At 38.8% G+C, this 25622-nt stretch overlaps 1 protein-coding gene across 1 annotated transcript in view; it reads left to right on the forward strand.

The window, feature by feature from the left end:
• UVSSA (UV stimulated scaffold protein A) overlaps nt 1-25622 on the forward strand; it is a 54197-nt gene that overhangs the window by 16747 nt on the left and 11828 nt on the right. Inside the window, exons 7-11 of the mRNA XM_030491747.1 lie at nt 6145-6253; nt 17482-17659; nt 18941-19093; nt 23940-24123; nt 25102-25213. Of these exons, the coding sequence (XP_030347607.1) occupies nt 6145-6253; nt 17482-17659; nt 18941-19093; nt 23940-24123; nt 25102-25213 (736 nt within the window). The remainder of the gene's footprint in view (nt 1-6144; nt 6254-17481; nt 17660-18940; nt 19094-23939; nt 24124-25101; nt 25214-25622) is intronic.

Here is a 25622-nt window from a genome sequence, read left to right on the forward strand (position 1 = left end):
GGGCAACTACAAATAGAATGAATAGTGATACTTTTACTGCTTAACATAAAATGTGATTTGCCTTGACCACACATCTAATTTGCAGTCATTGAGGTTTGAATTTATGCTCAAATCACAGAGCAAAGGGGAGGGGGTGTATGTGGGAGGTCCCTATAAATACAGCTCTTTTAGTAGTTTGTTTTCCTTGTGTTGCACAAAGGAAAACTCAAGCATGGGTCTGAAATCTGTCAAAATGCCAGCATTTATTTCCACATCATCCTGTGTTGGATAATATAAAAGGTTGGAAAAGGAGAAACTTGTAAAAGTCCTTATATGTAAGATACACTGTTTGACTATTCTGTTTCTGTTACTGGTGCTGAAGAAATTCTTTTTACCCAGTCACCATTTGATTACATACAATATCCCCAAATTTCCTTTCAGATGACTGAAGTATGTTTTGTGTTACAGGCGAATAAAAAATGTATTTGCTTAAGGCTGCCCCTTTAACTAGATTCTACAGCAATAAATATTCTGGTTCCCTAACCAAAATCTTCTGCCTCTCGAAAAATATTTAGTTGGCTTTGAGTAGATGCACATGAGATATTGGCATGGTGGAATAATTTGCAAGATCTTCCAGGGAGGGTATTAGCATATAAATAGCAGATGCAATGACGACCATCACAGCTGAGTACATTTAATTTTTAGTTTATAAGATAGAATGGGTTTTTAAATGCATAGCCATCAAGCCTGTGGAAAGACAAATGAAGTTTAGAGTTCACTTGTCTGAGAATGCCTTACATCATTTTTTTTTTTCCTTTTACAAAAAAAAAGGAAAACAGACACATAAAACTGAACAAAAGTGATTTCTTGGCTGAAAAGTAATTGAGATTGCAACCAAGTTAATTACACCATGCAGAATTTATTCGCTGGTCCCAGCTATAGTTTGCGAGTGGTGGTTTAGTAAGTAGATATGACTTCTACTTGTGCTATCTTTTCCCTTCCTCCTTTTTTCTCAAATCATTAGTAAGTACTGTTCCTCTGGTCCTATAAACTGATGGCACTCTATATTTCAGGCATTTTATTGTTTTCTTTAATGATGATTGTAGAGAATCAGGTTTTGAAATCCTATTAGCAAAATGTCGCACTCAGTTCATATAAAACTGGCAGAAGGACCAAAGGTTTGTCTTTACATCTTTCCATGGGGTGGGTGGAGGGTGTTTTGCATTTATTACTGGTTGGGATGGATGAGCAAGGCATTTAACTGGAGCTGTGGTTGCACTGAGCTACACTAATAGCTGGGGGCTCTTGGAGTGTCGGCTCCAAAGTAAAGCTATGATTGCATTCCTATTGGCATCCCATGTTTGTTTTCAGTATATTTAATAAGATCGTAGAATGGTTTGGGTTGGAAGGGGTCTTAAAGCTCATCTAGTTCCAACCCCCTGCCATGGGCAGGGACACCTTCCACTAGACCAGGTTGCTTCAAGATGGAAAGTAATAAGGAAACATCTGGGTTTTTAATGAGTTAGGGAACAAATGGTTTTCCAGCTGGAGAAGTCAGCATTATTGTAAGTTTTTAATGAAAATCAGGAGAATGGAGATGTTCTAACTCTGGTTACAATGAAAATAATTCATGTATGTTTTCTGTCCTTTTATTTTAAGCTATATTCTCATGTACAAATAAGTTCAGCCCAAGAGTCTGGAAGTTGTGTAGCTAAATCCTATTTCCTCTCACAGTGAGATATCTAGTCAGGGAAACTACCACATTAAAATGAACAAAAGAACCAACAATCAAAAAACTCAACACACAGTTGTGCAAACACATGATTTGTTTAGATAAATAAATAAATGCCAGCATTATAAAGCAGATTAACACTGAGCAGAAAACTTCCCCTCTTTCTGAAACTTAAGGAGCAGTGATAGCGAAAGAAGTAGCCTCTGGTGTCTGGGAATCTGGTGTCCCTTCTCATGGGCCATCCTCTAGTGACGGAGAGGAGGTGGTTCACCCTCTGTCTCTGCTAAGGCTGCCAAATGATGGTAGTGACTTTCCTTCTATCCCCTGATAATTAGAATGGATTTGAGAATGGGACCTGGGGTTTTTTCCACATTCTTTGACAGGTGATTGAGAAACAAACACTAATCTTAGAGGTATTTAATCCCCTACACTACAAGAAAAGCTTTATGTTGTGGTATTTATCACTTAAGCTTATACTTTACTTCCCTTCAGATATGGCCCACTAGAAGTGGCATATTGCTTGGGTTTATCTTACTCTTGTTTTTCTTGTTTGTGAGTACCTAACCTCTCATTCCTACAGGATTATCATTTACTAATTCTATCAGTCAAAATGTTGTCTTAAATATTTGATTTAATTGTGATTTGTTGATTTTTATTGTTTTAATTGACTGGAAAAGTTTACCTACGGTAGAAATTTAGATGAGATGTGGCTGAGCTTTCACACTGCATCTGCAGAGCTTGCTTTGGCGCTTCCTTCCTGTTTGAAAAGTGGAATTGGAAAGAAAGAAAAGACATTTTTCTAACTAATAATGTTGAGCTCTCCTCTCTGTAGAAAGGGAATGGAACAAAGTAGCATAAATGGGGTGGTTCTGGTGAAGTAGCATTGGAATGAAGTCAATCGAGGTATAACGACCCACAACTACTGTGCAACTTCTTGAATTTCCACCAGTGATGACTTGAATATTTTAAAGTAAAAAGATAAATGTTGTTTTGTTAAAGATTACATCAAAAGAAAGACTTCATGTCTGTTTGAAGGGAAAAGGGGGCTTAATTCCCCATAGTTAGCTAAGCAGTTAATTTTTTCTGCAGGAAATCTAAATTTCCTAGAAGAGCCCAGGGAAATTCAAGGGTGTGAACAATCCGCATAATATTTTATGAAAATGACCCCCATATTTAAAATCTGGCATTATATGTTATGCATTGTAGCACCAAGTCCACATCTACCTTTTAGAAAATTAAAACACATAAATTCTGTTTAGTGTTTGATATGTGCTGCACTAGGTGAAAGCCATAATGCCCCTAAAACCTTGGGTTGCTTTTCACCTTTCATAAATTCCTGGGTAGATTCTATACAAAAAATAATTTTCAGCTCCGTGGCTCATTGTTATTCCAACTTGATGGATTGTCGTCATTTACTCAGTGAGGAAGTTAAGTGCTCCTGTCATTTCCGAAGAGTATAATTGGGACGTTTCACAGGTCAGCGGTAGTGACAGGTTTCCCTTTTGATTAGTGTTAGACTGATAACAAAAATTACAGTTTCCTATGATTAATGTTTTCTATAGTACTTGAATGCACAGTTCATGGATTGTACCTAAACAAAGTGAATTTGCATCTGATTATGCTTTTTCTCCCTCAGGCTTTTCACGTGCTTTCAAGTTTTAGACCATGCAGGTAATACAGGAAAGTTGCTTTTAAGGTAGTTTTCAAGTTGAGGGTTAGTGAAGCCCGTTGAATTTTAGTGTATTAATGCACAGAGAGCTACGTGCCTCCAGTGACATGTGAACAAACCAGGAGAAATTGCAATTAAATGTAGAACCCTTCTGAATTCTTTCTAGTGCTCTCAGCTATGCCATGCACATGACTACTTGTACCCACTGATATTTTAGGTATAATCTGTCAATTTAAGTTAAACGATCAGTTTGAATTGAGTTTTCTTTCTCTGACTAGTTTGAGATGATTTTTCAAATCCTTAAACCTGTTGCTGTTCATTTGTTTATGGACTTCTGAGTAAAGGCAGTGGAAATACACCGAATTTACTTTCCCTGTTTTATAATGTGAAAGTTAGTCAGCTTTTCCATTATGGCACAAAGTTATAGACTAAGATCATCCATGAGAAGTTTTAGCTTGGTGAAATCTTTTTTAATTGGTAAATGAGAAATGGAACCTGAGTATGGATAATATGAGGTTGCCCTGCTTCTAGCTAGAGAAGTAGGAGTGGATGTTACTTCTGAATTTAATGGAGTTGCCCCAGTAGATAAAAAGGGGGTGATAACGCCAGAAGAATTACGAAACCTCAATACAAATAAATTAACTTCTCTTCAATATCTAGCCCTCTTCTGTTGTGCAGAGTACAAAACCTGATGTTTTTCTTTCTAAAGGCAATTGGGAAGGTCTCCTAGAAGTCGCAGTTTAACACAGATGTTCTTTCATGTCTAGTGGCTTTGCGAGTTTGTGATTAGTGGTCGAATATTTGACCCTTTCTTTGCATTATAGCTCTATTTTGGGTTGTGCTGCAGCAGGCATCTGTCTCAGCCATGCCAGGTAGGGCTTGAATTGCTGCTTTCTTTCAGATGAGGAAAAGTGATTGCAGTAGGAAACAAAAAGTAAACTAGGGTGCAGGATCCTCCAGCGTAGCCTGAAGGTTGGCAGCTCTTGAGGTAGTGACAGTTGGGCTGAAAAGACTATATTGTGCTGTTACCTGGCTTTGGCAGCTGGGTGCCTTCAAACATGATTATGCTGAGACTTATCAAAATGAAGACTATTAGGTGTTCTCTGGTAAGAATGTAGTAGTAAATCTACTCTATCCTTCAGGACAGTAAATCTTCTTTTCCTTTTTTCACTGGAACTGCAGCTTTCTTAAAGTCATGTTTTTAAACAAAGGGAAGAATTGTACTTCTAGCTTGCACCTTCCATTCATTATATGTTGAAGTGTATCAATATGTGTATTAACATCAATTAATATTCTTTATTAGAAATTAATTCAGTCCAGCTTAGAGGTAATACTGACCAAATGCTGATTATTATTATTAATTTTAAATTTTTAACTACATTCAGTAACCCAAGGTTGGTTGCTAGGTTCTTTGGCTTCAGAGTATATGTATGATTTAAAGGAACTCAGCTGTGACACGAGATTAGAGGAGTGAATTAAATTGGGAAAATTCTGCTGCAGGCAAAACCCACAGCATCCTCCAGTGCTTGTAACAATGAGTAGTTGATATGAATATCAACCTAAGTCAGCTGCAGGAAGAGACGTAGAGAACACTGCTGAAAATAGTAAAAATGATGCCATTCCTTATCTATTGCATGGGCTTGCTGCAACCCAGCTGAAAAAAGTGATAGCCTGTGGTAAGGTTGGTTTTAGCGGATACCCCTTATTAATTTCCTGGACTTGTGAAAGTGCACAGTAGACATACAATAATGTGCTAATTCTCTTGTTGTTAAGAATTAGCTGACTCTCAAGGTGGTCAAAGAAAATAAAGCATAAGACCTTCATCATTGCTGCCTTTTTAGGGTAGTTGGCATTTGCTGTTTTAAAGTTCTGATAGTACAGGCCATGTGTGTGGCACAGATTCTTTTAGCTTATGTGTAATTTAGAGGAAAAATTCATTTTCAGGTATGGAATAAGCTTAGAAACAAGTGTAGAGGCGTGCTGGCACATATGCAGTAGTAGCTAGCTGAAATGATACATAGGAAGCCACTTCCATGAATGAATTACCCTGGTTAGTTGGTAGGAACTCTGTTTTTGTTTTTCCACCTAGTCATAGATACTCGGTTTCAGAAGGCAACATAGACTAAGTGCACATCTTAAAAATACCATTTTGTTGGTATTGACCGTAGTAATGTGTGCAGTCTAATGGTATGAATGGTTAGGATAGACTGAATTAGGTAAGAAATGCATATATCAAATTATTTTTAGTGCTGTTGTGAAGAAACACAGTGAAATCCTGTAGTTTACAGATGTGAATATTCTTTCTTTGGTCAGTATCAGCTTCCCTTTTTGTGTAGCTGCTCTGGTTTTGAGCTCTTAAATAATTTGTGATACTATTTAACATGCCACAGACTATTTGGGTGCAGCTAAATGAGTAAAATCAGTGAAAAGAGAAGAGGTAAGGCTCAAATTTTCTCATTAAGTCAAAATCTTGATGTTATTTTAAGATTTTTGGCCTTGTTTTATAGCTTTACACTTTCTCAGACTTCACCAGCTCCATGTGTTCTAATGGATAAAAGGGGCTTTAAAGAAGACCTTAGGATAGAGTATGGCTTTAGAGATAAAATGTTAAGCAAAGGCCTAATCTTACGTAAAGATTAAATACATAATTAGGGAAATACTTTTGACATGTAGCCATCTCAGTAGGGCTATCAGGATGTCTGTGAAATACTTTCAATGTGAAAGGAAATGAAAAGCGGTCTTCACATGTTAAACATGCCTCTAGATGAAAGCCTTGGATGATGATGATGATGAGGATGAAGATGAATTTGTGGAGGTCCCTGAGAAGGAAGGTTATGAGCCCTACATTCCAGACCACCTGCGTAAGGAATATGGTGAGTTTGCCCAGCTGCGACAAGCTTTATCCCTGCATGTTACTGCTGCACTAAAATAAATAAACAGCCATTCTGAAGTAATAAAGTGATCAGCGGTGTGGGTAATCTCTGCCTGCTATGAGGAAGTCATTACATAGATGCAGGAGCAGTGATTGGCTCCAGATAAACAAATACTTTCTAGGAGCAAGAGCAACTGAGACGAGAAGCTTATTTCATTCCATCATGTTCCACTGTATTTTAGAGCCAGAAGCAGCACAGCGTATGCTTATAAGTGTGCTAAACACATACTGGGAGTGAAGGGATTGCAAAGGAAAGCTGTAAATGAGCCTGAATATTAGAAATACTGGTAACAGCTGGTGAGATGGGATAAGGTTTTGTACGGTCACCTGCATTAATAGCAGTTGAGATGTGCAGCCACTTCGTCTCATAGAGTGGCCAACTTACAGCTCAGAAAGAAGGGGAGAGGGGGAATGATTTGAGGGTGTTGCTATTTTTAATAAGTAAAACCAAACTAAGCATCCTCTGGCACATTTTGTTTAAAAAAGTGAATTATCATATTAAAACACACAAGAATACATTCATTTCATGGTAGCATGTAATCATCAAGAGCTGGATGTTAGGCAGCCACCTCTCTAAATATGGTTCTTTGTTCCATATGCAAGCGCTGTTATTATAGCAGCAACTTTAGCTTCATATAATTCAGATGGGGTTCTGCCACATTTATTTAGTTCACATCTAGTTCATGGGGACTCTGAGCTAAAAAACTGGAGGTCTGTGCAAGTGGAATGTTCGAACTGGAACATTAAACCTTTCATGTAAGATAAATCTCTGTTATGTGGAAGGTGTAAACAGTTTAAAGGGGTTTTTTTCCCTTCTGTTGTTACTCTTCCTGAACAAAGCAGGAAAAGTGAACAGCTCCTCAGATTGACTTTTTGTACTAAACAGGAAAACAAAGTTGTAAAACAGGTCATAGAATCATAGAATAGTTAGGGTTGGAAATGACCTTAAGATCATTTAGTTCCAACCCCCTGCCACGGGCAGGGACGCCTCACACTAGACCGTGTCACCCAAGGCCTTGAGCACTGCCAGGGATGGAGCATTGACCACTTCTTTGGGCAACCTGTTCCAGTGCCTCACCACCCTCACAGTAAAGAACTTCTTCCTTATATCTAACCCTAACTTCCCATATTTAAGTTTGAACCCATTATCCCTTGTCCTATTGCTACAGTCCCTGATGAAGAGACTTTCTCTAGCATCCTTATAGGCTGCCTTCAGATATTGGAAGGCCTATGGAAATGGATTGAAATGTGACATTTAAATTACCTTTTTTTTTTTTAAAGTCACTTTATTCCCTTGTGCTTCTCTTAGGAAAGTGGAAGTATCCTTCCAACAAAGTAAAGTTCAATCTGAAATGCTATTTCTGATGGCACATACAAGTATTTGTGGTTCTGAGATGTGAAAAGTTTGTAAGAAAATTAAAGGTTTTTAAAGATGGGCCATAAGTATTTGTATGCATAAGTATATAGACATGTGCAGCTGGTATTATGTGTATGTAGCTGATGATGATGATCTCAAAATTGATGATGATGTTTAATATATAGAATCATAGAATCATAGACTAGTAAGGGTTGGAAAGGACCTTAAGATCATCTAGTTCCAACCCCCCCTGCCATGGGCAGGGACACCTTGCCCTAAACCATGTGGTCCAAGGCTCTGTCCAACCTGGCCTTGAACACCGCCAGGGATGGAGCAAACAAATGAACTGAGCATTGGTATGGTTTGGGTGGAGGGAGAATTGAACAAGTCAATTTGAATCTCCGTGTATAAGATGAAATGTAAATTTGTTAAAAGAATTTAGGTGATTAGATAACTGAAGTGTGAAGATATAACCCATTAGGGGTGTCATGCCAAATTAGCATTACCAGACTTTTAACGACCTCCCATTTGTATAATCCTTATTTACACTTGCACCTGATGTCTGTTGCAGACAAGAGACCAGCCATTCTGTGGTACCACAGGGCTGTTAAAAATATGTTGTGTTGCTAAAGAGAAATATTGGGCTGACAAAGAAACAGGGCTGTGAAAATAACTTTCATAGGGTTACTCTGGTTTTCAGCAGGGTTGTTGTTTTTATCTACAGCAGAGGAATGTGCCCTTGTGTGGCTGGCATTGTGAACCCCTTAAAAACTGAGGCATCGTGTGTTTAAAAGAAAGCTTTAGGGAGGGATAAAATCTTGTTTCCACTAGATTTTCCCCATTCCAGGCTTTGCTGGTCAGCTGTCAGATGCATTGGCTTAAAGTCAAAGGTGGATAAGGTAAGGAATGGAGCTGTGCAGCTTCTGATGTCATTCTTGTGCCATAGACAGAATTTGGGGCTGGTGCCAGGGTAAGTGATTCCTTCCTGCCCTCGTTGGTCTCGGTGTAACTGGCAGCTGAGCTCTGAACCTCATGGGGAGTGATCCATTTTGAGAGGTGTGCTTTTGCATTTAAAACCACAACAATTCCCAGATCTAGTCCAAAGCACCCACCTCCAGCAACTATTGTCTACTAATGGGTTTTCTCAGTTAAGAATTCCTGTCTGTGTCTCAGTGTATGCATTCATGAGCTTTCTTATGAAATCCTACTTTGAGGTACTGGAAAGTGCTGTTGCCATTTTACAAGTGGTGACATGAGGAAGCCATCTGACTTGGGAATATAAGCATGGAAGCAGTCTACTGGTTATCAACTTTCATCCTTATGCAAAATTACATGAGAAGTGACTGTACAGTCAAGAACACAAGTCATTATTTCAAATCAGGTTAATCAGTTTATTTCTCTTGCATTTGAGCCTTAAGCCAAAATGCTTTTAGGTCCCTGATAGCTACTTAGTGGTTAACATTGCATCTTAAAACCTGCTTGGGATTTCTTTCATATCAAGGTCAAAGCTGCAGTTCTAAAATCCCAAGGGTTAGTTTTATCCATTTCAGAAATTCCTCCGTCCTCCCATCATGAAGCAATGTGCCTTTGTGGGATAGAATCATGGAATAGTTTGGGTTGGAAAGGACCGTAAGACCATTTAGTTCTAATCCCTTGCCATGGGCAGGGATGACTTAATGCTAAACCATATTGCCCAAGGCTCTGTCCAGCCTGGGCTTGAACACTGCCAGGGATGGAGCATTTACCACTTCTTTGGGCAACCTGTTCCAGTGCCTCACCACCCTCACAGTAAAGAACTTCCTCCTTATATCTAACCTGAACTTCCCCTGTTTCAGTTTGAACCCATTATCCCTTGTCCTATCACTACAGTCCCTGATGAAGAGTCCCTCTCCAGCATCCTTGTAGATCCCCTTCAAAAAATACTGCCTTTGTTCCCATACTGCCTTTCCTAAGCTGATGGTGTCTGGGTCATGTCTTTTCTCTGTGGGTTTTTGTAGTATGAAACGTCATAGCAACATGGGAAAGAAGGCTTATACCCCAATGAACACATAAGGTGTACAAACTCAGGCTATTTCCTTAGTAGAGAAGTCACCACCTGTGTTTTACATAGAATTAGGAGTGCTTCAGACTACACAAGCTGTTCTAGTGCAGCTCTCACTGAGCTAAAAAAAGATGTTTCCTTCTAAAAAAAAATATGAACAAGGTGACTACTGCAACCATTCATTAAAGGTGTGGGGGTTTATAGCTTTTGCATTTCCTCTGAACATTAAAAAGCCTGTGTTAGAAATAACAATAAAATACTGCATGGACTAACACACAGTTGAATTTTCAGATTTGAAGTAGAAGTCATGCACTGTGGGGCATTTATTCAGAAAATGGCACTTGTTTTATTGACTGGGTATACTCTAACCTGTACCCGAGCAGCAGGCTTCCACGCATATAGTTTCTAAAAGTTTTATTCTCTTGACTGGCATCCATCAAGACATGCAGGGAACATAACAGTTAAAAGCAAAACTACCTTGGAAATGTGAAATATAATAGAATCATCATTATGAATTTCACATTTACCAAAGAATATGATTAGCACTTCCAGTAAAATTTTTCTGCATCCATGTACAAGTATTGACTGTAGGCATTTCCTCTGATGCATCCTCATCAGCTGCAAACCTTCCTCATTCTCAGGTGAGGTACTTCTATGTAATTAAGGTTCCCAGAAAATGTGACAGGACACGGGATATATTTGATTCCTACTAAAGTTCATAGAAATTAATAGTCACTGCACAGGATGTTGATATACTTCTGAGTAGTTTGTGGTAGTTGTGTACCTCATAGGAACTGTGCAGTGGCCAGAGACTACCAAATAATAAGCGAGAAGTTTAAAAGACCAGGGTGGAAGGTGTCGAAAGGTTTTAATTTAAACTCTGCTGCTTTGATTTATTCTGGTTCTTAACTATGATTGTAAAACAATAATAAATAGGGTTGATTAATAAGAGTTAATATTATAACAAATTCTGTAATTCAAAATAATAATAATTCTGATATTTGGTATTCTATTCTGATATTCGAGTAAGCCAAACAAAGTATTAATGTAATCATAGAATGGTTTGGGTTGGAAAGGACCTTAAAATCATCTAGTTCCAACCACCCTGCTATGAGAAGGGACACCTCACACTAGACCATGTCACCCAAGGCTCTGCGCAGCCTGGCCTTGAACACTGCCAGGGATGGAGCATTGACCGCTTCTTTAGTAATGTTAATGAACTCTTCTAGTTAACTAACATAATTATCCTCCTTCTTTAATTTGAATTTCCAAAGTAGAATTCTAAAAGTTTAGATAAATGTAGAAGAGCATAGCTGCATTCAAAGGCGCTGGGGCCATCTTTTGTGGTTGTTTAAAACCTCTGGTTATAAAAGACCAAATTGTCAAGACAACTTTTAAAAAGTAGTGTTATTTATACAGAAATATTAATATGTGCAGTTGTCCATGTGAGAAGTTGCTTTGTGTGCACATACAGCTTGTGTGTGCTGTGAGAATAGCCACCTCTGGCATTTCAGCATCCTCCCCTAGCAGTTGCAGACAGCAATTTGTTTCATGGGGTTTAAGGGTAAGATAAGAAACTGTGTCTATCTAAAATTAAAGAAGTTTTCTACAACAATGAATAGTAAGATTTTTAATCAGTGTTATTCCTTCATGAATACTTTTAGGATTTTGTTCCTAACAGTTTGAGGTTTTTCTCTTCATTTTAGAGTTCTGTGTAGGTGAAGGGACACTAACAAGAAAAGAGCATCATTTTTTTAGGTACGTAGAGATGAAACTTTATTACAATTAAAACAAGAACAATCAAAATAAAGTCCACCAACAATAAGCAACAAAGAAGAAACCCACAAGTGAATATTCCTTCAATATGTGATGGCTTCATAAAGATCAGATATCTGTCAGGGATGACATAATTCAAATCTCATCCCTGATGAGTAGCAGACCTTTCAGAGATAATGAAGTCTTCCTACTGTATGATCACCTCTGTTAATTTTGTTCACACACACAGTTGTGCATGGAGAGGGATAGCAGAGCTGATCCTGAGACACTAAAGCTGTTTGGAAGCAATGTCGCAGACATTGGCTTGAGCCCTCTGGTCTGCAAGTGCATATGAAGTAAGCTTTGCAAAGTTGGAGGCCAGAGAGGGACTCTTCATCAGGGACTGTAGCGATAGAACAAGGGGTTTAAACTTAAACAATGGAAATTCAGGTTAGATATAAGGAAGAAGTTCTTTACTGTGAGGGTGCTGAGGCACTGGAACAGGTTGCCCAAAGAAGTGGTGAATGCTCCATCCCTGGCAGTGTTCAAGGCCAGGCTGGACAGAGCCTTGGGCGACATGGTCTAGTGTGAGGCGTTCCTGCCCATGGCAGGGCGGTTGGAACTAGATGATTTTAAGGTCCTTTCCAACCCAAACTATTCTATGATTCTAAGTTCTGTTCACTTAGCAGTAAAGCTTATTGTGCTTCCTGAGTAAAATACATGCGGGTTTTTTTTTTCATTGTGAGCACAGTAGAGGGTAAGTGGGGAAATACTGTACATGAACTGCTGAATTTTCCTGACAGCCTTGAAGAGTGTCTGGCCTAATGTGTATCACATACATTTGGCTTGACTAAGATTCAACAAATGGGAAATAGACTTTCTTATTTCATTTTTTCCAGGAAAGTTAAAGTCCATAATACTTGTTTATATTCTATCTCCGTGTTTTCAATTAAACTTCAGTGAATCTGAAGTAGGTAGATTTCGTCTAAATCCACACAGCTGAGGAAACCTGGGCTTGCTCTTTCTCAGAGTTTTCACTGAGAGGGGCTTTTATCTCCCTCTAATCCCACCATTTCTGTCAGGACATAATCTCTTTCTCAAATTTACATTTTAATTAGAAGGCCAGCTGAACTAGCTAAAATCAATAATGTCAGCATTCAGCAGCCTAACTTCAGCTGAAACCCCAGCCTCTCTCTTTCCTTCTATCGATTGATCTTGGGAACACGGTCTACTTTATTGCTTCAGGCAAATAGGTGCCATTTGGTCAATTTAAACAAAAAAAGGGGATTTGACCATTTTTATGATTCTTTCAAAAGCTCCTATTGGAACAGTTTGAACCCAGGTACTGTGCTTGTGTTAAATAAAGCACACAGAAGAGCAGAATTCTTAATAAGAGTTTTACAACTGCACTTAATCCCATCTGTGTCTTCAAACAAAAATCCCACCCTGACATTGGATAGCATTCAGCTGGGGCAATCTGCACAGTGACTTTTGTCTTTATCCTGTTAGTGAGGACTAATTTCATAAACAAATATTATTTAGAAAGATCCACAGTAGAGGTGGTGTTACTGATGTTGTAATGTATTTACCTTTAGCCATTTTTCTGTTAATGGCTTAAAATAAGAAATCGATGAGAAAATATTTTGTTCTTGTAACTCCTAAGAATTCCTGTATTGATCTTTGGGATGTGATTTTATCTAGCTAAATGTCACATTGTCCCTTTATCTCTCTTGCCTTTTCTCTGTGTTGCTGACTGCTTGTCTCTGCTGTTCTCCTCCTCTCCCCCCAGCCAAACAAAATCAGTGTAGTGAACAAGCAGTTCTGTAAACATCATGGGAAAAAATGGGGAAAAACTAAGGTTTTGCTGAGAACTTGGAATGCACATGCACATATTCTCTCTGAAGAGGAACAAAAGGTGCGCTGAGAGACACATACCTGGTATCTTCTGACTTCAACACAGTTTGTAAAGAGTACCCATGCAAGTGCTCTCAAAACCATTGCTTTAAATAATGCTATTCAGAAAGGTATTCTTGTCCTTATTAAATAAAGAGACAAAAGGCATTTTAAAATGCTAAATAAAGTCTAAGCAATTCTCCATTACAGATAGTCTATCACATATTTTTCTCGGCTAACATTATTCATGCCAAAGGGCCTGTTCAAACTGTTTCTGTCATAAAATGAAGTTTACTTTTCCAAGTCTTGATGATTCTAAAGTGTGGCTATAACAGAATCTTTTGGATTAATTCTGTTTCACTTTAATACAAAGCACCTGAGAAGGGCTTTTTTCCCTTTCTGGCCTATGACAGGAGCTGAGATGGAGTCCTATCCTGACCTCTTTCCAGATACATACATTCAAGATTGCTCACTTAATATTTCACTGAAATGCTGTTTAAAAAACATTTTTGTGGAGGGTCTGTTATCCCTCTTGAATGGCAAGTTCACAGCCTAATAAATGTCATGAGACAATTTCTTTTGCTATTTAGCCTAGATATTTTTCTGCTTAGTTCCAGCCTATTATACTTAATAATCATTTCTCTTATTGCTGGTCCTTCTGCTGATTTTGAGACCCTTTTCCAAGGGTTAGAAATAAGGCATGGATTAGTCCTGTAAATTATTTTCATTAACAATGTTCTTTAAAACCTTGTCGACTTTGGGAAGAAGTTAGATAACAAGGTTAATGTGGCATGTTCAGCACTTTCATTAAAGTATGTGATGTGGGCACGACTGTGTAAGGGAGTAGTAGCATCAGGCATGTGCAGCAGCAGCAGCATCACCAGCCAGCAGCAAGATAGCCCATGTCTGTCTAAAGCTGGTAGGTTCTAACCTCCAATCTGAGGATGTAAAAATTAGAAAGGGATGATCCTTCTTCACATCACAGTCCATGCATGGAAGTGTTCAAAAACCATGTAGATGAGGCCCCCAGTGATATGGTTTAGTGGTGGGCTTGACAGTCCTGGGGTGATGGTTGGACTTGATGATCTTAAAGCTCTTTTCCAACCTAGTTAATTCTATGATTCCATGCTAACTTCAGTTCACAGGAAGCATTGGACAGCTCGAGCAGCAGTGTCTTTCAAGATGCACTGCTTTGGTTTTGGGCTGTTTTCCAGAGAGCAGAACAGGGAGTCAGGGAAGAGCTGAGTTTGACACTGCCTTCAGACCGTGGTGAATGTCTCTTTGTCCAGTCTGCAGTGCTTGCTGCCTGCAAACGTTCGGTCAGTTGGGTACTTGAAGTCTTCAAGGTGCTTGAAGAAGGGACAGGCAGGGGACTGGCAATAACCAATCTCAGATGTGTGTTCACTCCTGTGGGGTATCCACATGATACTCAAGTAACCTTTTCTTAGGAAAGGTGGAATGCATCAGCCTGCCAGAGCTGGGTAGGGTCTTGCTATGGACATGGGAAAATATTATCACACTCAAGTTGCATCTCTGATAAACTTGCCTTAACCATCTTGTTAAAATGGTCTGCATTTCTCTGTCACACGCTGGATAAGCAGAAGGATTATATTGGTATGTCATGGGAGAGTGAGGAGAAGACAGAGAAGTCTCTATAGTTGCTTATTAACTGCTGATGGCTGGTGTGCTCTCATCCTCTTTCCTTCTCCACATCTTATTTCCTTCCTCCTCTTGTTTTGAAAGGGGCAGGTAAGCCACTTGCTGCAATTGTTACTGGCCTCTGCCCTGAATCGCCTTCCTCTTAGAACACTTTCCTTTGTTGTTACCAGTATATGCTCTATTAGAGACAGATAGAGGATCTCAGATGGTCTTAGAAGAGTCCTTGTCCTTGAGAGTATTCCGGGTGCTGTCGTTTCTATGGAATCAGTTGTATTCAGAAAATCTGGGAATGACTGAAGTGACCAGTCACTGTGTGCAGCAAAACTTAAAGGCTACATGCACACAAAGCCAGGTCCAACTGGCTGGCTGCTTTTGCTTCTCCTCCCCTTCTGAGGGGCTCTCGCTCTGTGGACTTTGAATTGGGATTGTCAGCTCTGTCTGGAGAGATGATGTCCAGGAACTAGGTTAAGCAGGGGGTTGACAGGGCATCCTTTCCAGTGCCCTGAGCTTGGAGCCTTGGAAAACAAGAAGGAGATGTCATTCCCTGCACAAGGACTCAGCTCCTGATCCTAGGTACTTGGAAAATGTAGCCCCATATGTACCTAGGAGATGATCTAGAAGGTTGCCACCTCAGCAACCTTCTTGACCTATAACTCAAGTCAGGCAATACCATCTGTGTGGTTGCACCCCATAGGTTACAGGGAATGAGCAGTGCAAATGAATCAAGGTCAGGATGAATTACTGGAACACCTTATAAGATGGAAAGAGTGGTCAGGGCAAGTTGCTCTAACTTTGTGAAAAATATGGTTTTCTCCGAAATGAAAATGTTTTGTCTATATCAAAGCTACTTGTCACTACAGGTCCTGCCATTTCCCACTCACAGGAATACCACCTTAGCTGTTCTTTTTCTAGTTGATATCTTGTGATACATGTAATGACAGGCAAGCAAGTTAGCAAAGCAAGAATATTTCTGGATATCGCTTCAGGGCTGGCTACAAGTGGGCAAGAGACTAAAAGTCCCAACTAAATAATGGCTGAAACGTGTTAGGTAAACTGTGGTTGCTTTCATAAGAAGGTTGGGATAATTTACTGAAAAGTTTAGTTTTGTGAAACCATGACTTCGTGTTAATTTAGGTTTGGTTTTTTTTGAGGGATGTTGTCTTGCATTTCAGTCAGTTCTTTATAAAAAGGCTTTCTAAGGGGGCAGATGCAGTCTGTTACATTAGTGTGAGGGATCACATCTTTCCATTTTTAGCTGTCATTGGCTGAACAGTTCTTGCTACTACTGCCAGCTAATAAAGTTGCTTCTCTAGCTCAGCGGGTAGAGGCATGTGCTGTCTAACTGCTCAGCCTGTCTAATTGCATCATTACAGTCCATGCTGACTGTCTAATCCAGCCATACAAAGTAATTAAAGTTGCCCCACCACTGAGCTGCTGGTGCTGAACAGCAGTGCCTGGCACTGCCTCGCAGTGGGTTTGTTCCTCAGGTGTAGCTCAGGCGTTTACTGTCTCTTGGGTGTATTCTGTGGATATACTTGTGGCTTCTGCCAGCGCTTAGGTACTTCATCTTAGCAAATTGTGTGGTTTAGTATCTGTGAAAGAAGAATGTTCTCTAGATAATTCTGCAGACATACTTAGATACAAATAATTTGCAGACATATTTAGAAATCAAAACTCAACTATTCTCAGTGGTGCTGCCCCTTAGGAAATTAGGAAGAAACAAAACACAGCTATTTTATTTTCTCAGCTCAGAAGGGTCAGTATGGTAGCTGAGAATGATCAAGTAACAGGGATGTGCCTCACACACACTGTTTTTCCCTGTGTGTGCTTCCCCACGAGCCATGCTAGGTGACAATGGCTCCTGGTCTCATCAGTCATGTGTTGCAGTGAATCCCCCAGCCAGAAGTGGTTTCCCTGTGCCAGGCTGTAGGGTTTTAGCAGGACTTTCTGCAGAGACACCACAAAGAACTGATCTTAGCACACAGGAGGATATTGATATATGCCTTCCCTCTTGCTTTTGCTTTTCTTAGATGTCTTTTGGGACTCTAGGTGTTAAACAGTAGTGCCAAGATTTCATTTCTTCTGTTTTACCTTGGTATAACCTTGAGTACAGAAGTGACATACCAGGAAGTGACATTATAAACTTAAAAGCAGTATCATAGTTAAAGCAAACATGTATTGTTAAAATCCTTCCGAGGTGAAGTAGCACCATTCTTTGTTGTCACACCATGTCATACAAATTTAAAAGTTTGTTTGCTGCAGTTAGATACTCAGTGTGTTTCTGTTCCAAAAGAAGAAAAAATGCACAGGCAGAAATATCTCTCTGTCTCTGTGAGTGGGATTGATGTCTAATGCAAACTGAAAGCAGTAAACATGTAGTCAGCATCCTGAGCTGTTTGGCCCCACTGTGAAGTGTTGAGGGTGGGAGAAGTGAATCACCTCTAAACATCAAGTTCTTTTGCAGGGCTGGAACCCCGGTCACCTCCAAAAGCACTGGTGGAGAAGACGTCAGCAGGACCAGCTCCACTGAGCTCCCGCAGCCAGCTGAAGGGGAATGAAGATGAACTTGATCCAACTTGTGCAGCTGCCACGCTGAAACTTATTAGAGACAAACTACCAAAGTTACCATCTCCACGTGCCAGGTTATCTTTGTTTTAATTCTTGTAGAAACCTCTTGCTCTTACTTGCATTTATCACTCACAAAAGCACACAGAAAAGCACTCACGAACTAGGCAAGCTGTTAAAGATGTCTTGGTTTTATTTTGGTTACAATTTTTTACTTAAATGTACGTACATTCACTGCTTAATATTTGGGATGTTGTTAGTGACTGCACCAGGATCTTAAGGAGTCTTTTACTACTCGCTTGATTTAGGTTTCATTTGGTGTAAATGGCATCTATGAAAATATGTTCTCTCCAAATAAACAAAAAATACCCATTTATTGAGGTAATTTTTGGTTTGCAACTAAACTGAACATATCCTAATACTACATTAGAAAGTATTTTCAACCATCTCTTGGTTCCTAGTAACTTATGCTGTCCATGCTGCCTGGAAACGTATTACACTGACTCCAAAGATGGATTTGTTGTCAATCCTGTTCAAAGCTTGGTGAAACTCCAGCCTTGTCTAGCATTTATCCGTGATTTGGGGATAAGACTGGAGTAATCTACTTAGTGTTGTGTTCCTGAAAAGATACTTCTGCATTGGCCAGGAGAGCCCCCAAAACCTGGCAAGCTGGAATGTAATCAAGTAAAGGGGTTTGCTTCATTAGAACTCCAGAGTTTGGAGTATTCAGGTGTACATTATGACTTTTAATCTTTAAAAATGTAATGTTTCACTAAGGTGAACCAGACCATTTGAAGCTCCGTCAGTGACTACCCAGGGTCTCCACAGTAGTGCTCTGTTTTTTGAGGACTAATGAATTCTGTAGTGGTGTTGTACAATAAGTATTATAAATCTACAAGATGGAATTTTGTCAACAAAAGAAAAGACTTTGCAATCAGTGTGACTCCCAAACTCCTGACATGCAAAGATGGGAATGAGTTTACAGAAGCAAAATCTTTCTAAAACGTGGTTTGCCATACCACATCTGTAGCATCTGTTAAGTGTACAGCATGCGTGATCCATTACTGCCTCTATTAGATCTCTACACCCATGGTATAACAGTGTCTGTTAGCTGGCTCTAGCTGAATGTGCAGTTAAGCTTCATGGTGCAGTGTGCTGTATGTAGAGTGTGTGGAGTTGTAGTTTGTATCCCTTTTTTTCTTAAAAACCAAAAAAAGACAACAAAGGGTAACCCTGTAAAATTACTTGTAGTCCTAGATCTAAGATACTATTAGTATTGGTGTGAAAACCTAATGCAAACAGAAAAAGTTGCCGTGATCATTGCTGTTGTGTATTGACTTTTCATCAATTTTCTCCAGTGACTCTGCAACTACTGATCCAGCAGGCTTGGAAGAGCCTGACAGTAAGAGAAGAAAACTAGAAGAAGAAAGAGCTAAAGCTCCCCTCATGCCTTTTGGATTAGATCTTCACTACTGGGGACAGGATCAGCCAAGTGCTGGGAAGATTCTCAGGTAATGCTCTTTCTCTTTCAAGACAAATTAAACAAATATATAGATTTACTTGTACTCAGAGGTCATGCAGTGGGGTGACTCCCATTTCTTTTGATAATTACTTTTCTCCTTTCGCTTGTGTTGTAGGATCCATAAACAAAGTCAGAAATTCTACCTTTAAATGATATTTGTTTTAAGAAGATGTGATACTAATTAAATATCCTTTGATGCTTCAAAGCACTTTTCTTTTTCCCCCACTCTTTTCATGTTGGTCTATTATCTGCAGCATGGCATCACTCCAATTTAAATTGGTACCTCATTATGCAAAGTGCTATGCAAGGGCAGGATAGATGTTCCCTCTGATGGAGACTTTACAGTCTAAATAAATAGCAGGCAAGGTAGGAGAAAGGCTGGGAGGTGTCAGGGGTATTTTTTCTGCCTTTAGAGTGGTAACTGAGGAAATTGGTATGCTCGTTCAGTCACACAAGAAATAGGTGGCAGTTACAGGACGTGAATTTGGATCTCTCCCTTTCCATTCTTGTCTGGGAAGGTTTTGTTTTTCTTGGACTTGAAGCATTGCTGACTTAGAGAAAGCTTTAGCAATGCCAGGGAGAGGAGATGGTACATATACATCAGAACTTGTTTCTAGTAGCCAGGTTTTTAAGTCCCTTTCTAGCACTAATGTTTATATATGAAAGTTGGGATACAAAGTCCTCCCTCTATGTATAAATTTCATTAACTACACCAGAACTTTAGTAGCAGTGTGTACCTGGCTTGAAAAAGGCAAAAACCATTGACCGGCTGGGTTGCAAATCAAACCCTTATATTCCCAGAAGTATTACTTTAACTTAGTTTATTCTCTTACAAAAAGAACCCCAACCCATAATCACAGTGTTTGCAGAAAGGAGCAAGAGGAAAGCTTTGCCCCATACCTGACTGCATAAAACACAGAATATCTTTTAAATTACTGAAAGCCAGCAAAATTTGATACATAATAGTGTTTTAACACAGTCACTCCAAGCTTTGGGTTCTGGCTCATGTGGTGTAAGCTCTTCAAAGCCTATAAAATGGTTAAGATTTTCAGCAGGGCTCTAGGAAGCATTTGTCTGTGATAATGCCAAAAAGGTAGTAAGGCTTTATTTTACATTGCAAATGAGTTATTCAAGTCATAAGTGAAATCAGAAGCATATTTCACTGCCTGTCTGCCTTGTGCTGTACTGTTTTATTTTTATGCTTTCCAATAAAATAGAGGGCACACTTCTGAACCTTATAGTCTATAACTACAGATATGCCAATCTAACTAAAGATAATTTAAGTAACTCTGCACACACAATACCATTGACCCCTGGGTATAAAATATATTTATTGAGAAATTAAGGAAGTCATTGGCCAAATCCTTTAAGTTTTCTGTATGCACACATACCATCTCTAGAAGATGCCTAGGGAAAAGAAAGCAAACCTAAAAACCAGACAACACATATAGAATGTGTATGGAATTTGAATTTTTAAAATCTGAAGTGGAAGAGTCTTTCTCCTTCACCTATTTAACAGTACATTTACTTAATTACAGCATTGACAATAAATTTAGATGTTAGTAAAATGCAGCTACCAGGAAGATGATTTTCTAAAGCTTTGTTTAGCTGGTAAATGGTGAACTATCACCTTCCCTAGAAGGTGACAGTAACTGTGGGCTTTACAAAGAGTTTGTGGCGAACCATTTTTCCCTACTGCTGCCTTCACTCACTCACACAACTCATTAAACTAGTTTAAGAACTCATTTTAAGAGTTTATAAAGCTGTAGTAGGACTTTCTTTGGAGGGAAGAGAGTGTATAGTGCACAGCGTTGTACTGTGTGGAGACTATGCCAGCTTAACTGACTGTTTCAGACAGTGTGGACCTTCCAATCTCATCTACCCTCCTCCTTGAGTTAAGTAAGCTTACTCTTAGGATCATAGTAAATTAGCTGGTGCAGCATTTCTTATGACTGTGAGTAGGATGTTTGAGTTAGCTTATTTAGCCCTTCCTCCTGAATGCATCATACAGCTTTTACAATTCGTTTATCCAAGTTTTTGATATAACCTTCCCATCATGTTAGGAATGAAGTTGACATAAATTTGTTGAAAGAGTGCAGCATTTCTCCAGGACCTGAACTTAGTTTTAGATTTCAGTAAACCATTACTTGTCTTTTATTTCTCCTAATGTATAGCTATGTAATTTCCATTAAAACTCCTGTTGTTTGTCTAGATCAGTAACACTCTTTCTATTGATCTTCTAGTTGATTATTTGTTTTCCTTCTTATCCCTCTTACAAAAAGGTTTTACTTGTCACATGCATCATTTTTTCAAACGAAGATCTCATGTTCTGCCTTTTTAAAATGTTGCTTAAATTACCACAGCACTAAATCAAAACCCCTTGGGAATTAGCTCTGTTTTGTTCTTTTCTCACCTGTTTGTAAGTCGTGCTGGGAGAAAATAAGTTATATGCTTGTAGTAAACAATAATATTTATGAATATCTGTGTAGGAATCAGGCTATTTTAAGTCTGGTTCCCAAATACTGATCAATGACAGCGAGCAAAACATAATCTTAATTTTCTTGAGATTTGTTGGATGCAGATTTGGGGGGGATATAAAAGAGATCTTTTCCTTAATTGTGAAGGTTGGCATGCACAACTGTTAAATAATGCTTCATTCTCATGTAACTGTAATGTGATAATTTAGATGGGGAGGGGAGTTCAGACCACCAAAGGACACCAGAATTTTACAAAGGGATTCTGTAAGGCTACCTTGCACATAGAAATCCTGCGTGGTGTCTTTTTAGCAGTGCTTTCCCCTCCTTGTGTCTGTAAGGTTAGTAACACAGAGCCAGCCGGCAGTCTGGTTTCCAGAATTGTATTTAAACTAAGCAAATAAGAAATCTATTTCATTCTTGTATTTACTGTCTAGTGTAAAATCTTGCCCCATCATTTCTGAAGCTAAAATACTGCACCATTCAAACGTTTGACTAAAGTCATATTGGTGTATTATAAAGATTTTGTTTAGGCTGTAGTTTGCAGAATTGTGTGATTGAAAACTTTTTATTTTAAACAAAAAACTGTGGAAACACATCATTAAGTTTAATGTTGAATTAGCCTCCACTCTAACTCTTTTGCCTTTATCCCCTAATTTACCAAAAGGAAGTTATTTGTACTTTATGACAGATTAGAATTCTTCTGGCACTACCAGGATCTATTCCAGGAAGAAATTATTGGATAACATGAATCTCTTCAACAAGGATTTTACTTGTTGAACATTTTTCTGAAGATTGGGCAAATCCTACAATGGCTTCAAAATTGCTTAATTCCTCTTTTAACCTCCTTCTAATCTCTTTACATAGTTTTAAATGGTCAACTATTGCAGTAAAGCCAGCAGCTATATATGTTGTGGCTTACAAAGGTCAAATAATTTCCTCTACCTTTTTTTTAACCCTTATCATCTGCTGAAAACTTGCTTAGATAAAATTCATCAAAACTCTTCAGGCTCACTAACGTAATTCTTTAAGTATTAGCTTATGTGCTTCGTGGAATTGAGATTGTTGTGATTAGTGAAGCCAGTGTTCACGTGTGTGTGGCTCTGCAGTCTACAGAAGGCAAAGTCTCAGAAGTAGGGCTGGCATCCAAGGATATTAATGAGTGAGAGGAACTGGATATGGATAGATGAAATCCTCTCATATAAGTCTGAGATGGATTGGGTGGAAAAGCTATGTGGAAGAAAGTGATTGTAAAGCATCCTTTATGAATTTTTAGTCCTTATCAAGACATGTGTCATGTAAGTACATCCACACACAGGCTGGAATTTTCTTTTTTTTTTTCCTAGTTTAGCTGTATTTTATCCTCTTGAACTTATTTTTCCTTAAATTTGGGATAGGATTGTTGTTGTTTAACTTCAGATGTCTTAAAGTTAGATATCTAAGCTTAAGCTGGTCACCCTAATTTCTTTTCATGATTAGCAGAAAGAAACATTTACCAGGGGTACATTCACTGCATCCTAACACTGGCATCTAAAATGAGTCAGGTAATCACTCTTTGGGGTTGCCTGGTTTTCACTGTTGACAGCCTAGGGTGGATAAAATGAAATTACATGAATACTGTTGAGAAGATTTGAAAATACTCCATCACTCAAGGGTTCTTGCTCCCCTTGTCTCCCACTCCCGCAGCCACTGACATGGTACCAATCTTCTTTTCTATTTGCCTATATATGTCTGTAAATATAGGTAAGATCTCTAATTTAACATAGATTTTCTATGGATTAGCTTAATTTCCTAGAGGAGCACCTCATAAGTTTCTCAGACTTATGGACACTGTATAAGAGAACCTGAAATAATGAATGTCTGTAAGGTTCAGCTGATTGATTGTTTTCTTCCTTGGTCACAGTACATTGCAACGCTGATTTCAGCTCTTGCTTCTCTGCTGCTACAGGAGTACAGTTACCAGGACAAGTTAAGATCAAACTGTTTCCTCCCTAATCTATCTTCTGTGTTTTATCACAGAAGTATTTTGTTATGAAGAATGTTAACTACAGAATTACAAAGTTATTCACTGCAACTGGGTATCAGATAAGGGGCGCTGAATGTCAGATCATGAACCAGAGCTAAGCCTCATAATAGGTTGGTAGGTTAAACAAGAAATCAATACGAGAGAGGCTTTGATGATATTTGAAGAACATCATAATATAGAGGTCATGAGGAAGAATGGTAGATTCCTAGGGTTTTCTAACTCACTATTAAAGCTTCCTTTCCTTTTACATGCAAGTTCACCACAGGATGATACTGCGGCATCTTTATGTGCTTTCTTACAACTTTGTGAATAATTTTCTTTCATTGTTTCCCCAGATTTGCTTCTGAGCATCGATTTTGGGCACCCAGTGAAGTAGAGGAAGAGGTGGAAAATAAAGAAATAAGTGAAATGTTAAAAACTAGGTATATCACATTTGCTGGCAAGTTTGAACCAGTGAAACATAAATGTCGAGCACGGATGCCTGATGGAAGGCTGTGTGAAAGACAAGATCGGATTAAGGTAGGCACTAGGTTACTTAACTTCCAGCATATGTGCTATATGGAGAAGATCTTGTTAAAACATAGAATCACAGAATGGTTTGGGTTGGAAAGGACCTTGAGATCACCTCGTTCCAAACTCCTGCCATGGGCAGGGATGCCTCACACTAGACCATGTCACCCAAGGCTCTGTCCAACCTGGCCTTGAACACTGGCAGGGATGGAGCGTGTCCATGAACGTCGATTTCACATTGCAAATGTAGCTCGAGGCAGTAGAAGAAGTTTGTATCTGGAGAAATTTACTGTTTATATGTGTTTTAAATGGGAAGAATCCTTTTGGTAAGGAAGCTGTGAACGTTTAAGGAACTCTCAAATGTTTTTGGCATTTATATTTATACTATATTTATTACTGTGGTATATGAGTACATATACCTGTCAGTAAAGCAGAGACAGTTGCTGAAAAGCTCTCCTCATTTAGAGGCACGTTTGATGTTAACTGTATTTAGAAACTTGGGTGTTTGAGGGGCAAATTAGATTTTACGAAAGCTAAATCCTATGTAACCTTAAATTATGAGCCCTATGAGCAGAAATACTTTGCTTAAATACATTGTTCTAATATCCCTGTTCTTCTTCTATTATGTGAGATCCAAGAATTTGAATGCACTAAAATACTTTAAATGGGATTGTTACAGCGTGGGGATACAGCATAAGCAACAATACATGATGCAGCATCGGTGCCCTTATTCCAGACTTAACAGGATATGCTGCCTGGCCTCTTGAAATTGGATATTCATATCACAAAGAGCTTATTTCTTTGAGATTGTGAATATATTAAACACATGACGTGTATGGGATCTTCATGCTTTCTAAGGGGGACTGGGAATCAAGTACAGGGTTTTGTTGTTTGACTCCAGTGTCTGGCTTTAAGCTATCTTGTATGACATGTAAGCATATTCTTTTCATTCAGGAGTTGATTTTTTTTCTCCCTTTCTTTCTGAAGTGCCCTTTCCACGGAAAGATAATTCCTCGGGATGAATCTGGGATTCCCATAAATGCTGAGGACAGAGCCAGAGAAGAAAAGATGCGGTTTGAGAAGCAAGCAGCTCAGCCAGGTTTGTGTCTGCATAGCATCTTCAAAAACCTAAAACCAAAAAATATTAAGACAGAGATAGGAGATAAGCTTTAAATGGAAGCTTCATATCCTTATTGTCTATATGTTCGTGTATATGTTGTATACCATGTTCACAATATCTACAATATATTTATAATTGATACAATTATTGTATAGATTGTAACTACATTGTATCTATGTATTTAATATGTTGTATCTATATATTGTATCTATATATAGATACAGTGTAGATACACATTGGACAACAATCTCCCAATGTATAGGACATTTGTGGACAGCAAGTGTGACAGGCTGTATGAAGAGTCAATTCTTTTGTGGGTAAAGGCAGAGGTTGAGATCCACAGAACTGGATCATATTTCTGTTTTGCTCCTAACCATATTCTCTCATT

Source organism: Strigops habroptila, chromosome 7 (assembly GCF_004027225.2).
Source record: "Strigops habroptila isolate Jane chromosome 7, bStrHab1.2.pri, whole genome shotgun sequence".
NCBI lineage: Eukaryota > Metazoa > Chordata > Aves > Psittaciformes > Psittacidae > Strigops > Strigops habroptila.